A 15182-nucleotide genomic window follows, 5' to 3' on the forward strand; every position below is an offset into this window, starting at 1 on the left:
TCTCTTTTTCATTTGACGTAATCTACCAATTTTCCATCTTTGTAGCAAACTTCATCAATCCCTCGGTTTGCTTAATCAGTTACGGATAGAGAGCTGGTAGCTCGAGTGGTATTTCCATTCTGAGTCATTGCACAATATTTTTATACCTTGACTTATATATCCATACGTGCCGAGCGATAGAGTTATTGGAAACGCGAGGTTATCTCGGAGACAAGAGATGTTTACGAGAGGTGTTTGGATACTCCTGATAATTACTCCGGGAAGTACATTAATAGTATTTTTTTTTTTTTACTCTTTATTAGAAAACAAAGCGAAACGATAAAAATACTTTTTAACTGCATTTGCAATATTTCAATCATCTCTCACTTTTCTCATTAAAATCTTCCCAACTGTTAAATTGATTTTTATTCCCAGTAATCGCTGTCCAAGCTTTAAAATCATTATTTGCTGATTCAGTTTTCGATAACGATATATTTTCAGCAAGCTCGATCAGGGTTTCAAGCTGGAAGAAGAGGAACGTCCCAGCTGGTAACACAAAAGTATAATTAGGAAGCATCGTATCGTTAGGAGTATATACTTAAATATAGAGAAAAACAATTATTAAGATTATAATCGTAGGGGTTTACTTTAGTCCATTTGCTAGTTGGCATATTATTCACTAATGTGCCAAAAGAGCTTTTTATCTATTAATTAAAATGATATGAAAGAGGTCAGTTTTAAAAATTCTTTATTTCTTTTTTTAATTAATCAAGATAAGAGGTGCATATTTGGTCACTGGTAAAAGAATAGGTATATTGTTATAATATTCGCTGAAATCAGTGCAAATCAGTCGATAATTCAATAAGCTACAGTTTTTTAAAGTTCTGAAACCTCAATTATTTTTACATGATTTCATAAAAGTAATATCTAAAAAATTGACGAGCAATTTCTTTTAACCTTACAAAAAACTGAATCTCTTTCTCGCTTATCGGACCGATTATACCAAATTCCGTGAAAATACTTTGTTGTTCTCCGTGTAAAACGCGTATCTCGAGTTTTCTCCGGAGTAAACGATAAAAAGTGAAAAGAAAAATCTCATTTTCTTAAATTTCTGCAAACCATTAAGATACATTTTTTTTCTTTACATTTCTGAGAAGCGTTACCTAGTATGCAAACTATTATAAAATCACTATATTTCTCAATTAATTTTACTGGTTTTTCGTCCAACTTTTACTTGGGTCCATTCTGTCATATCGCATTAAATCACCTCAGCTCCTTCATCATTCTGTCTTGCAGGTAAGGGTCGCGTGCATCGATAGAGAGTGTACAGTGGTGTGACGCGTGTTACCCTCTAGAAATAACACGGAAACTTGCACAACACGCACGTCCGGTTTACATTAGGCCGCTAACTGTTCAATTACAGCAACGTGCGAGTCTCCTGCTGAAAGAGAGAGAGAGAGAGAAAGGGCAAGAGGAGAGAAAAAAATGCACTACAAGGTTTAACGAATTTATTGCTCTCGACAGAGAAGTGACGAATAATTCAGACAATTTATACTATATATATATATATATGTAATTGGCGTCCGATTGGTGTTAAGTTAGCTCGTCTAGATCACTGGCAAGGCAAATTGTTATCCGAAAGTTTGGTGGAAGGAGCGAGACACGTGGGTCTCGAGGGATATTGGCTAGCCTGGCCCGTGGTATCCAAGTGATAAATCTTTGCTGCTAACGTCCTCCTGTCTTTCGCGGTTTTGCCCAGCAGGATCTATCGCTCCGCTCCCTTAGTTGTTAGCTGCGGTGCAGATTGGCGCTCTTCGGAAGCTTCCGGGATTCCCCCGAGTGAACACGCTATATATATATATATATATAGTGACGCTATATACTTCCCTACGTCACGTGCACTCTTCTTACCTATTTCTCGCTACGAACGTCGATAAACTCGTGTATACAGCTCTATATATACAAGGTTCAACTTTATATTTGACAAATCTTGGTTATTGTTTTGTATCGTGCTTTCCGAATCAACCTTCTTCTTCAATCGTTCCAACCAACCGCGAGGCTTCCGGGATTCCTCCAAGTAAGCACACTATATAGTGATCCTATATAGTTCCCTACGTCACGTGTACTCTTCTTACCTAATTCTCGCTGCGAACATCGATAAACTCGTGTGTACAGCTATATATTCAAGATTCAACTTTATATTTCACAAATCTTGGTTATCGTTGTATATTATGCTTTTCGAGTGAACCTTGTTCTTCATTGTTTTGTGCGAACCAACCGCGAGGCTGAAGAGTGGAGTGGTAGGAACGGGAACTCGTCTCAGAAGCGTCTGAACCGTCTACGCCGAGCGAGGCTGTATCATTGTTTGTCGGCGTAGTTGTCGAGTGCGCGCGGCTGCCTCGCTCGCGCCTCACCGACTAGACGGACTAGACTAAGACTAAAGTGCCGGACAATTAGATAATTGGATCTGCGACAGTGTCGTGATTTACGAAAGCCGGAGGGTAGGGCTGACCGACCAGCGAGGAACACCGCAAGGCCACCCGACCCCGACCCAGCCAAGCTGTGTCTCTTCTCAGTTGCTGCGACCACCTCCTCCCCCCCTATGCCTTCGCCCAACGTCTTCTCTCATCCCGCGCGCGAATTAACTTAAACAACGCCTAACCTCAACGACTAGACTGTGTTTTACGACCTACTTGTAATATATGTATACTCTTATACTGTGATCCTATTCGAGACTAAATCAATTTTCTGTTGAATTGTGTGGACGATAAAGTTGTTTATTCGTTGTAATTAATTTTTCATTTAAATCGATCAATCAAAGTACTTGTTATCTCGAGTATGTAACTGTTCTAATATTTTCTATCCTTGATTTTGAATGAAACCGCTTATTGTCGTTGCGCGAGTTTAAGTTTATATCCTTAAGAATGTATCGTGAGAGTAGTGAAATTATAGTTGGGAAACTTTATTCGAAGGGTTTGATGTGTGATTGATTATGATAACGAAGTAAATATTTGAAAATTCAAAGTAAGGAATGAAAGAGTAAAATTCTTTCAGATTCTGTCGAATTTTAATACTCGAGATTTTTTGGCTTCGCTAATACATAATATTTTTTGTTATCAGAAAGAATTTTTCATCATTTTTTTTTTAAACTATGTACAGGCTTATAACAGTAACAAAATGGAAAATGTATTAAATAATTAATACGTAATCACCATTTGGAATCCGTAAGCTTAAATTTAGAGATACCGCGAAATTTTATATTTTAATATTCTGACTTTTAATTCGTAATGAGTAATCCTAACGATCTCAGTTTATCGAGTGCGTTATCTTTGTCGCTCTTTCTAAAAAAATTCGTGCATTTAAAAATTCGCAGGTAAGGGATAATGCTTACGCATTGTGGTCAAATCTGATTGGACGAAATAATGTTTTTTCGTCAGTCCACCTATCGCTCGATATTACGCAGTAATAATATCTGATGCCGTTTCTTCCCTCGCTCTTACTCTTATATTTCTACAGATTGAAATGTAGTACGTATCAATTCTAGCGATAAATTTATATATCAGAGTCGTTAAAAGAATAAATTAATCGATAAGGATGAGCATGATGACATATCTCGCGCACTCTTACGCAAGCTATGTTGTAACGAATAATATTTGTCGACTAGTTAACCCACCAGTCACCAAAACATATACATATGCACAGAGAGGAATTTTATGAAAAAAAAAAACTTACTCTTAAAAAATTTCGAATAATTAAACTAAATTTAATTAGCACGCTGAATTTTACAAGAAATTTCTTTCCGCGTGTGTATATATACCATTTGAAAATAAAATGTCTTTCTGCGTGCTATATTAATTTGATAAGATGTCAAGCCGTACATATATATACTACTGATAAGAGTTAAATAGCTCGAATTCAAATACGAAGATTAGCCACGTGCTCGATGGTACTTTTCAGCAAACTTTTTCAACTTTTTAAAATGACCGTGTAACGAAAGACAGGAATAAGTGAGAAAAAGAAACGAACGAGTATTTGCAAGAGAAGCGGGTCCTCCTCGTCAAAGGATCCCCTCCCCCACCTCTTATCCCCATTAAAAACTACTCTTTTTCTCAATTTCTCCCTCCCACTGCACAAGGATAGATAAATCAACCTATACTAGCAAATTACCACCGCATCCTTACCATTATACAAATATAGAAACCTAATTACTTATAATTGGCATAGAAAATATTAAAGGCTGTACAAAATTAATGATAATGATTCAATATCGAAGATGGATGAGCTATCGAGTTATTGGACGATCAAGGAACAGTCGAAAATGGGCTATATATATATATATATACAAGATTGCTGTGCAATTAAAGTGTTCCATGGAGCAAGTTTGTTCTACCACATATATATATATATATATATATATATATATATATATATATACATATAAGGAACGAGGTGTGGGGTGGTCGGTGTGAGAGGAACGGATAAAGCGACAAGATTTTATTCCGGCATGGCTCTGTCGCAGCGAGGGTCGTTAAAAAAAGATCTCGACTCGCAGTGGCCGTACATCGCGGCTTCAGCACCGTATTTATGCGCGTCGCGCTATCCTCCTACGATTCTCCCGCACAGCGGCAACGGCAGCAGCGCGCCGAGAGATGGCTGGCCGCAGAGTCGCGGAGTCAAAGCTGAGATGGGGGGATGAAAAAAAAGCAACAGCGGTGGCAACCCCACAATTGGCCGTTTCCCGAAGGAGAACGCGAGTCCGATAGTAAAACCTCTGGAAGAGGGATGGAAAAGTGACGTCGTCGGATAAAGTTTCGCTTTATTCGCATTATTTCCGGGACGCCTTTTCGTTTTGTAGTTATACCAGTGTGTACAGCACGTCGTTTCGCGCGGGCCTCGCTCCACTTCCTTTTCAAAGTCCCGCCGCGTTGCTCTCTCTCTCTCTCTCTCTCTCTCTCTCTCTCTCTGAGACTCCCCCCTTTTATAGCTCCCTTGTTTTACTGTAAATTGATCCCCCGCAAACATCCTGAGATCCGGATACGACGGGCAAGAGCGAAGCCCCGCCGCTAAGAAAACTCGCGGCGCGGCACGTTGACTTTTTTTATAACGCGCGAGTATATAAAAGTGGAGCACCTTGAGTGGGAAGAAAAAAAAATTCGATACTACGCGTAGTCGCGGTGAGCCAAGAAGAGACTTTTTATCGTACGATTTTTGTCCATTTTTGATAATGCCGAGCATCGAGTTGGATCGCGCCGTGAAATGTTTTATGGCAGAAGTTTGGCGCGGAGAGAAGGCGTTAAAGCGAGGTTAGCAAGTGGCATAAGTCGAGGTGCCGGATGGTAATAACCTCCGAGCGATAAAAAGAATCGGATCGAGTTCCGAGTGAAACAACCGGCGAAAAGAAGTAACTTTGTATGGGCCGAGAGAGACGGAGAGAGGATATCTCTCCTCTCGTACAATCCCGCCTTTATTGTCTTACCTCGATCGTGTATAAAACGTAACTGTAACTGGCATTGCTGCAATAATGTCCCTCCCCCACCTCCAAGGGATATATCCCAGCCACCGCGCGTCGATATAAAAGCATGCTTTCCTCTCGAAGAAGCTTCCGCCCCCTGTATTTCCAGCGAAATCTTTTTCAAAGCCCTAACTTTGAATTATTCTGGAAAATGACCAGTGTCGATCCAGCCATTTCCTGCCAATTTCCTGCACATATTTTATTCCGCGCTCAAAAGTCCAGAAATGTCCTGGATATGAGCTACAAAGTGCTCTGATGTCCACTAAAGACTTCTGGATTATTAATGATCTCGACAAATGGAGGAAGTGTTCATCCATGACTGGCTTTACATAATGCACTCTGCATGCGCTACTTCGTACTTTTTGCTTTCTCTCTCGCTCTCTATCTCTCCTTTTCTTTTCTTTTAAACAATTTTTCACTATTTCGTTCATGATGGAATAAACGATTATCGCCATGCAGGGCTCGTATTGCAAAAAAATATTAAATAGTGCATTGGGGAGTATGATCCGTGGAAATTGTTGATTCTCCGCGCACACGATGTTTGTATTTGTATAAAACTCATCGTGGGCGAGTGTGTGGAGTAACACAGCGAAGCGACGTTACGCAGAATTCATTAGCTCTGAAAAAGATAGAGGGTGGAACTCTCTGGATCAATGCACCCTCGTTCCAGAGTCAGGACCTTCTTCTTGTACTGCACTCCCTTCGTTCTTACTCATTTCCAAATGTACTATATATATATATATATATATATATATATATTGGCAAGACAAATGTTTTTCTGTCTTTTGTCAATTCGAGTAATTAATCAATATTCAATTTTTTTCTATTTTTTAATTTGAGTTTAAATAATATAATTTTCTAAAATTTCTCTCAGTCTTGTTAAAACCATTCTTTTCAATATAACGAGTATATATATGTCTTCTCTGCATTATCAATTGAGATAATATCAAAAATCACCGTCCCACACACACACACACACACACTCGTATTGCTACCTGTTCGAGATTTAAAATTACAACTCTATCGGTAAACTTAGATCATGTTACGTTTCGTTAAATGGATCGCTAATAACATGCATGCATATGTAATATATAACGTATGCATGTAGCGATTGCAGGGGAAAGACATATTAATGATATATTTAATGGCTAATAATAATGTCGACCGATTTATACGATTCTCGAAATTTTTTAGTTTCGAATTTCTCGGATTTTTTCTGCAATAGCGTTTTTTATCGAAAAAAAAATGGATGGACAAAAGCTTTCCGATGCTTCGGGATTGCGTGAATCAAGGGCCAATAGTTTGGCCACGTTTTAAGCAGGCGACTGCTGCCATCTATTGCCATGCGGACGAACCGACAAGTAGCCAAGCCTGCGCGCGCAGAGCGATGGAAAAAGAGAGAGAATCTCTCTACTGAAAAGCCGAATGGTCGATAACGAGGATCTCTGACAAGATCAATATCATTCTTTTTTCTTTTTTTTTTGTTTTCATTTTACTTTTTTCCTTCGCGTCGTCGCACGCGGACGAAGACCCCCGGAAACGAACGAGCTATTAATGAATGCAACGAGCTAATCGAGAATTCGAAATTAATTCCAAAAGTGTAGCAATCGTTCACAAAATTCTCGCGTCTTTGTCAAGTGGAAAATAATTATGATTATTAATTTTCCTACAAGAAATATTGCACTGTAAAATATAGATTTGATATAAAAAATGATTATTTTACGTAGAAATTGATAAATAGCAACGAATTTTGACACGAGATTATAAAATGATGAAACTCGCGTGTGGAGTTAATAAGTTTTAAGGCTAACGTATAAAGAGTTTTGCGTTACACCACGAAGAGACCTATATTAGGGGGAAGAATTCTTCATTAACGCGAGTATCGTAGATAGTTCGAAGGGTTCGAGTCATGGGATTGCATACAGGGAATAGAACAAATAATTGACGCTGACTTACATTAGTGGAATAAAATAGACGGGATTAAGTACAAGTGAGCATTGAACGTGAAGGGGGGGGGGGGGGTGGCGGTAGTCGATAGATACCAGTCGCTCTCGCTTATCCGATCGATCGAGCTGCAAATTTTCAACCCTTAATTAAGATCGCGAGAGCACTTGAGTTTTCAATTAAAATGGAACCGTCACTCTCGAGCAGAAGCGCCCCTTCTACTTTCCCTGCCTCGTCCTTCTTTGCTCCTCTTTTTAAAACTCTTTCCTTTATTTATCCCCTACGTACTCCTGACCGATTACTTGACAGCATTCTGCATAGTTCCGCATAGAGGAGAGAGAGAGAGGCAGCAATTGCACTGATTTTTGTCTCATAAGAAGATAATTCCATTTCCCTCGATCCATACCTGCATTCTCCAACGGTCCTGCAACCGTTCAGTAATTCTAATTAAAATCTAATTGCGATAGGTTCGAATCGGTGCGTCTAAAAGTATAAAAACCAATAACAGTATATATATATACATATGTGTATGCTATGCATGGCTCGCTCAAACTGGCTATTTTTCATTCCGTATTAAAGAAATGTGTTTTCCTCATCGAATAACTCTATGAAAATTTATGGCGATTGCGCAATTTTTTTCCACCGACACACTCGTTCTTAAACGTTCGAAAAGTGTGATGTAGGATCAGTTTCGGCAGCTTTTGGACCGAAAGCTTGAGACGAACTTTATTATGACACTATTTTCTATTTTTCTATACAAGGAAAAGTCGTGAAAAGTCGAAGAATAAGATCGTTCTTCATCCGCAAACTCTTTATTTCCCTCGTCCTCTAAAAATAGAGCTTTCAAATCACAATTTGATCTCCACCATAAATTACCAAGGATACTGCTTAATTAATATAATATTTTCCAAGTTTTATTTCACATAAATACCTAGATTTATATATTAGTAAATAGATAAAGAGCGGCAGATTTGCATAGAGCAAGAGGTTAATAGAAATTTTTCACGTAGCTCTCCGATAAGAATTATGAGATATTATCTTTAGAATGTTAATTCTTCGAATGAGAGAGTGACGCGCGGTAGCGCGATCGGATAGACGCGCGATAAATAAAGGAGCGGTATTCGCTTTCTCCGGTTACAGGCATAATAGGCGCGTCACGGAAGCTGAATTCGAGAAATAATGGGAAGGAAAGCTAATTAGCGTGAGCCGAACGAAGCCTTGGTCGCTTGATAAATGATAGGTCAATATTTGACCTTTAAGACAAACCACCCTCCCTGCATGCGCTTTTCTCTCGATTTCTCCTTTTCAAGCATCGACAACGCAAAACTGTCAAAGAAATTTTATTTCAATTTCACTCGTCGTTCATCGGACGTTTTTTGTTTACGCCTACGGAACTTTAGCCTTCCCCTTCGTTATGCTCTCTCGTATATATATATATATATATATGCATGTATGAATTTCTCATTAAGTAGATGCGATAATATACTGATAAGTTTCTTAACGAGATGGCTCGTCGTTTAGTTGATTTGTTTGAAAAGGGCTGGCTCCTCGAGTCTTAAAAAGTGGTCGATTGTAAATATATAGGTAACTCGAGATAGCTGAAGCGAAACATCTGTTAATTTCGATTTAGAACGGTCGTATCTTATTATATGATATAAAACTTGGTATATGGTGAAACTGTCGAGATATCGGATTTCCGTCCGTTCGTTGCTCCCTGACGTTTTCTTTACTTTAGCATATGTACCAAACATGATTCAATGACGTTGACGAAAAAATGGTGTTCGTCTATAGTAATATAGGGAAGAAAGAGGAAAGAGGGAAAAACTGTTTGAAAATGTACTAGTGAAATTTCATGCATATATGCATAGAATGTAAATGATATATGTACTTGTGCTGGCACGTCGAACCAAGCAAAAATTGAACGATTTGCTCGATTGCGATCGGACACGCGCCGAGAAAAGCTTCCAGTCTTTCCGATGGTAATAATTAATTGATAGATTTTCATCGTGGTGTGACTTTTCGTGCAACTATACGTTGGAAAAGAATGGAAAACACTGGGGGGGGGGTAAGAAAATGTCTGGCATAGCAAGGAGTCTCGCGCTGAATGGCATAGTTGATTTATTTTGCAGGCGACGAGCAATTAATATTTGCGAGGAAAGAAGAAGGGAAAAATTGGTTAGGGTCAAACTTTGATTTTGCTGTGACTCCTCGAAAAACTATAAGTTAGAAAAAAAAATAGAAGCGAGCAAAGACCAAGAAAATGTGTGATGTCGCAATGAGTCTCGGTGAATGGCACGATTTATTTATTTTGCAGGCGACGAGCAATATTTGCGAGGAAGGAAGAAAGGAAAAATTAGTTGGGGGCAAATTTTGATTTTGCTTTCGCTCCTCGTGCAACTATATAAGTTATAGGAAAAAATGGGAGCAAATAATAAGACCAAGAAAATGTGCGATATCGCAAGGACTGCTCGATGAATGGGCACGTACGGATCGAGAAGCAATTGATTTATTTTGCAGGCGACGAGCAATAATTGCGAGGAAGGAAGAAAGGAAAATACGCGGAAGGATAGAAATAAAGAGAAAAATATGCGATAAAATAAGCTGCTTCCATTGAAGTGTGAATGAGCAAAGACTCGTCTGTAATAGGAGGGCAAAACGGGAGACTTGGTTCGACATCAATTCTCCCATCAGAAGAATAAATCGCAGGCTGGGTGGGCTGGCCGGCTAAATTATTGTCCACTCGACGGCTCTTAAATATTTATTCACCGACGGTCAATAGTTTCGCCGTCCAGCGGATAGAAAGTAGAGGCCATTCGTTGATGCATGGACCCGTCTCCAGTTGATAGATACGCGAAACTTTACAACTTTAATTTTTCCCTCGGCATCAATTTCGGATTTTAATCTTGACCTGCGAGCGCCAGCACGCGTCGAACGGACGAAAGAATTATCGCCAACTTTGCCAGCGCGCATAAACTCCACCTAGCTTGTGCCCAATTTTTCCTAGATGATCTACATCATCTCTGCATGCATAGGCACCACTCGCGACACTTGCGAATCTGCTCAAATAGAAAAGGAGACATTTTACCGTGGTTACTTCTTATAACTTTGATGGAATTTATATGTGTATATATATTTATATACATTTGGAAATTAAGTGTACCAACAAACGAGCTAAAATATCCATTGGTTCGACGTATAACATGTATAACACGTATCGGCCTTGCATTATTGAACACTGTAAATCCGTTCGATAGCTCCTTTCGGGTCAGGTTGGCTCTCTCCTCGAGTCCCTGTGAAACCCTCCACCCTCCTCGTACAGACACCCTAATCCTATTGTAAACAATTTTTTTCACGCTGCGCGTCAATCGGCTAAAGAGGCACGCGAGACTTTTCATGGTGTGAGTATGTGCCATCCCATGTGCTAATTTGCAAAAATAATAAATAATACGTGATAATTTTAATTACAGGATTGATGCTCGTTTGGGGGAGGAGTAGATCGATCGTCCAGATCAACGACTCATTGCCATTCGTTCTCCGTACGTTTCAATATTAGAAAGATGATCGAGTGAAAACGTGTAATTTTATATATATATGTATATGTATACAAACGTCCCCCAAAAATGACAAAGGTGGTGATATATAGCGTTTATAGTACACATATATATCGCACACTACTGCATGCAAAGAATAAGAAGGAAGCACTGTAGTATATATAGAGAAATTTGTGTGTGTGTGTGTGTGTGTGTGTGTATGGATTGTGTTTCGCGGTAGAATTAAGAATGGCTTTTGATTATCTTTATTTTGAAAAGTCTAAAACAGCAGCAGCACGTATGATTCGTGCGTGGGAGGACTCCAAGAAGAAGAACAAACATTGACCAGAGGCAGAATGAAGGCAGGAATCGTGAAATGCAATTAACATAATGTGTCGTATATTTTTCAATAAAACAAAAATACAGAGCATAACAAACATAGATATAGTAACGCGATTAGATAGAAATTTTCATAACAGCCAATTATTCGCAGTTGATCCGTATACAATGGAACTTTACGAAAATCTTAAAAAAAAACCAATTAATCTAATTATTTACACATCTGGTATCTCTGATTGACGAAAAATGGCGCGAATCGCTAAGAATTTAACTGATTTTACGAATTTCTTTATATTCCGGATTAGCGTTGAAGCTGTCAAGTCATAAAGAGAAACAGACAAAGATTTTAATACTGTTCATAGTCTCCGGTGATATACTGGCTGGCAGCAGCTTCTCGCATGGATCTTCGTCATCTCCAATGCCGTGAACGATGACAGGGTAAAGGTTTGTTATATATACTCGAAGAGAAGACATGGAGGATCGGATGATGGTCGTCGAGGGCTGCGGACCAGAATTGGTGCATAGTGTGGTTCTCGAAAATTAAACGATACCCTTGGCGTAGGGGTTTTTGGATGTCGTGGTCAGGTAGAAAGTCCCGTGCTTCTCTATGGTGACCTTTCGACCTCCCATTAAATAGAGTTCCTTCCTCTTGCACAGTCCCAAAGTGTACTGGATGAAGTTATAACAACTCCTGCCGTAGAAGCCGGTTTTGCTGTTGATGGACTCGGCGAAGAACTCGTAGGATCTGGCGTGGGAGCAGGCACCACCAGGGTCGATGAGACAACCGTATTGTCTGGATCCACCGTTGGGGTAAAAGTCGATGTCACCGATGGCGGCGAAGTAGCCCAAGAGACCAGCGTTCGTGTGGATGATCTCCACGTGGTGAGCGTCTCCTCGAGAGATACGGGAACCTTGACGGGCCGTGAGGAAACCAGGTAAAGCTGGGTCCAGTCCTATATATATATATATATATATATGTATTTAGAAAAAGGTGAAACTTTTTAACAAGATTGTCAGAAAAGTACAGTCTGTTATAGAACGCTCCCTCCCTTCTTTTTCAGCGATATCGCTCCAACAACTCGAATAGAGCCTCGACACGTATCGTCAGCATGCATATACATATACATGCACGTGTTACAACCATAATAATATAATGGAACGCTGGAGGTTCGTGCTTACCGTAAATGTAGTTAACCGTGTGATTGGAGTAATATCCAGCCATGCCCATGACATGGGCACCCAAAGAGTGTCCGATCAGCGTAGTGTCACTGATGTCCATCCCGTGTCGAGCCAGGAAGTTGATGAAACGCGACACGAAGATTCCGACTTGCTGAACCCGCGACGAGGCGTATACGTAACCCCTGCAGCTGATCTTGCTCCAGTCCACTACTATAACGTTGTAACCACCGACTCTCAAATATCCTGCGGGATCAAAAAATAACTTCTTAATTTTCTTCCGCAACCTCCACTTGGTTCTCCAAATGTTCTCCAACGCCAAGTCTGCACTGATACAACTAAACCGACAAAGATGGTTCGCTGCGAATCATCCGATGGTGATTTTCTTACCATCGCGAATCAGAGTGCAGGCAGCACTCTTCCTCGAGTTCATCCATCCGTGGGTGACTAGCCTGGTTGGCTTGGAGGGGTCAAAGTTCGACTTGAGGAGGACCTCGTCGTTGTTGAGGTACAAGGGTTGAGCCTCGTCCTTGTTCTTATCGGTGTACAGCAAGAACATTATACGTTTCTCCATGTTCCTGTCGATGATCTCCTCGGCGTAGTCTTCTTGCGTCAGGAGCTCGAAGCTTCCGGCATCCAGGGTATCCGTAACCAAATTGCCATTGTCGTCGTAAACTGCAAACTCCTTATCGGCGAAGTAGTCGAAATCCGCAGCTGTCAGGATCCCATTAGGCTCCTCCGTATCCACTGGCAGACCTGTAATTATCGTTAAACGTTAGAATGGAGAGTGGGGTCAATGAACTTTTTCGGAAAGAGAAACGCGAGGGCAACGGTGAGTTTTCTTCGAGCTAACAGAGTACGCGTGTTTTTGTATTATTTACCAGCTGCTAAGCAGACGAGCAGGAAGCCAATTAGAAAGTGGAGCCTCATATTCGTCGAGCTACCGCGTTAAGCTATTGTCGTGCCGAGTGCTGCGAAGAGCAGTGTGCTCCCGGCTTATAAAGCATTCGATTCGAATACTCTAGTCGATAAGATAAAAGGATCATATTTGCAACAGGGCGTGACTGGTCTCAATTGGCTGATAATCTCCCGAGATCGTGCCTCGATTGGTAAAATAAAAATCCAATCTCCCAAGAATTCGGATAGACGAGGATGAAGAGGATGATGAAGAAGAAGAAGAAGAAGAATGATTTTATCGTTACGAGCAAAAAATAATTATCTCGAGATAAGAATATAACCGATGGGCCCCATTTCGAAGAAGAAAACTTCGAGTTGTAAAGACCGGATCGTGCGCGCGATCGTTGGACAGAAATGTAGGTTTATCGTATATACATATATATACGTGTGATATATTTCAATTAGCATCGGCTCGAATTAAATAGGAGCAGCCGTATATACGTAGCATGGATAGAGGTTATAGGTTTGCCATCACGACCGGGGGTTAAAAATTGCCTGTAGAGACGACCGCACTTTTGTCCGCTAATCCCGTTGTGTTGTCATTGGGGAACCAATGTCAAACAGCAGTTGAATAATCAGCAGCGATTGATATCGGCCCGGCACGCATCTGATAAATATATATATATATACCTATAGCGTGAAATATCGGCCGATATTCCTCAATTATCGCAGACGTTTAAAAATCGCCTCTGTGTGCGTGTAAAACAAGACCGAGCTTTCACGAATTCTGGCGAGAAAAGGTCAAACTGGAGGAGGAAGACGGAAGAGAAGAAAATTGCGTATTTAAAAAAAAAAAAAAAAAAAAAAAACACTTTATAACTTTCAATTTCCTCTGGAAAATAAGGAAGGGGAGGGGGGTGTTGTTGGTTTTCGACTATCCTAGACAGTGCAGATGTACGTGTATACTCGAGATGTAGTGTATAGATATACGCAGAGCTACCTAATAGGAGAGGGCATTCGGATATTGGGGAAAGACGAGGAAACATCTCGGGTGTATTGCGAGCGCTTGCGTAAAGCTCGAAAATGAGAAGGGTGGCCTAGGGGTGAGTTTGGGGCTTGTGAAAGCGAGGCGCGCCTGCAGTGACTAGCCTCCATCGATTTACCGTACGGCGCCATCTTGCCACCCTACGCAACGGGGGTCGACCACCCCCACGCCCACTGCCCGCTCGCTCGGCCGGACTCCCCTCGAGGCAGCAGCAGACATTTTGAAAAATGATTCCGAAAGTCATTGCGCCAAGCCCCGGCCGGTTTCGTTGCCAGGCGCCCCCTTCTCTCTCTCTCTCTCTCTCTCTCTCTCTTTTACTCTCACTCGTACCAACCAACGCTCACGCACGTAAACTACACTCTTTTCTTCTTTAGAACTATACACACCTTCTTCTTCATCCTTTTTTTCTTACTCGTCCAGCCTCCACACCCTTGAATTTGTCGAATCATATTGGAGGAATTGGGTAGTAAGAAAACTATCCCACGAGGAGGATCATCGGTGAATATTCTCAAGGATGTACGAGCGAGAGAGAAAGCAGGGAAATTGTGGAATAGTCGAGGAGAGAAAGAATAGCTCTTATCGATATGTAGTAATGATGATCCAGGTGTCGATCCCTCGGTGTGACACGACTTTCATAAATTAAGCAAGAGAATATATCAATTAGCTTCGACTCTCTGATAATTCTTCTTGCGTATATACTATTTTCTTTATTTATCTTTGCTCGAGTGCACGTGATAGTAAACAAGTTTTAATACACTGA

The 15182-nt window shown here is 40.6% G+C and overlaps 1 protein-coding gene and 1 long non-coding RNA gene across 2 annotated transcripts; both read right to left on the minus strand.

The window, feature by feature from the left end:
- Window positions 1-1472: 1472 nt before the first annotated feature.
- Window positions 1473-2678, minus strand: LOC136776789 (uncharacterized). Its single transcript, XR_010823140.1, has 2 exons — window positions 1891-2678; window positions 1473-1827 (listed from the first exon to the last, which is right to left on the minus strand). It is a non-coding gene; the product is annotated as an uncharacterized lncRNA (long non-coding RNA).
- An 8664-nt stretch (window positions 2679-11342) lies between these two features.
- LOC136776897 (pancreatic triacylglycerol lipase-like) lies at window positions 11343-13512 on the minus strand. The gene is made up of 4 exons (XM_066732819.1): window positions 13362-13512; window positions 12871-13236; window positions 12484-12726; window positions 11343-12257 (listed from the first exon to the last, which is right to left on the minus strand). Exons 1-4 carry the CDS (start codon window positions 13408-13410, stop codon window positions 11845-11847), a joined length of 1071 nt encoding a protein of 356 aa, XP_066588916.1. The 5' UTR covers window positions 13411-13512; the 3' UTR covers window positions 11343-11844.
- Between the last annotated feature and the right edge of the window lie 1670 nt (window positions 13513-15182).

Source organism: Prorops nasuta, unplaced genomic scaffold, assembly GCF_024137725.1.
Source record: "Prorops nasuta isolate Cenicafe-Biocafe unplaced genomic scaffold, Cenicafe_Pnas_1.2 PNAS00010, whole genome shotgun sequence".
NCBI classification, from domain to species: Eukaryota; Metazoa; Arthropoda; class Insecta; order Hymenoptera; family Bethylidae; genus Prorops; species Prorops nasuta.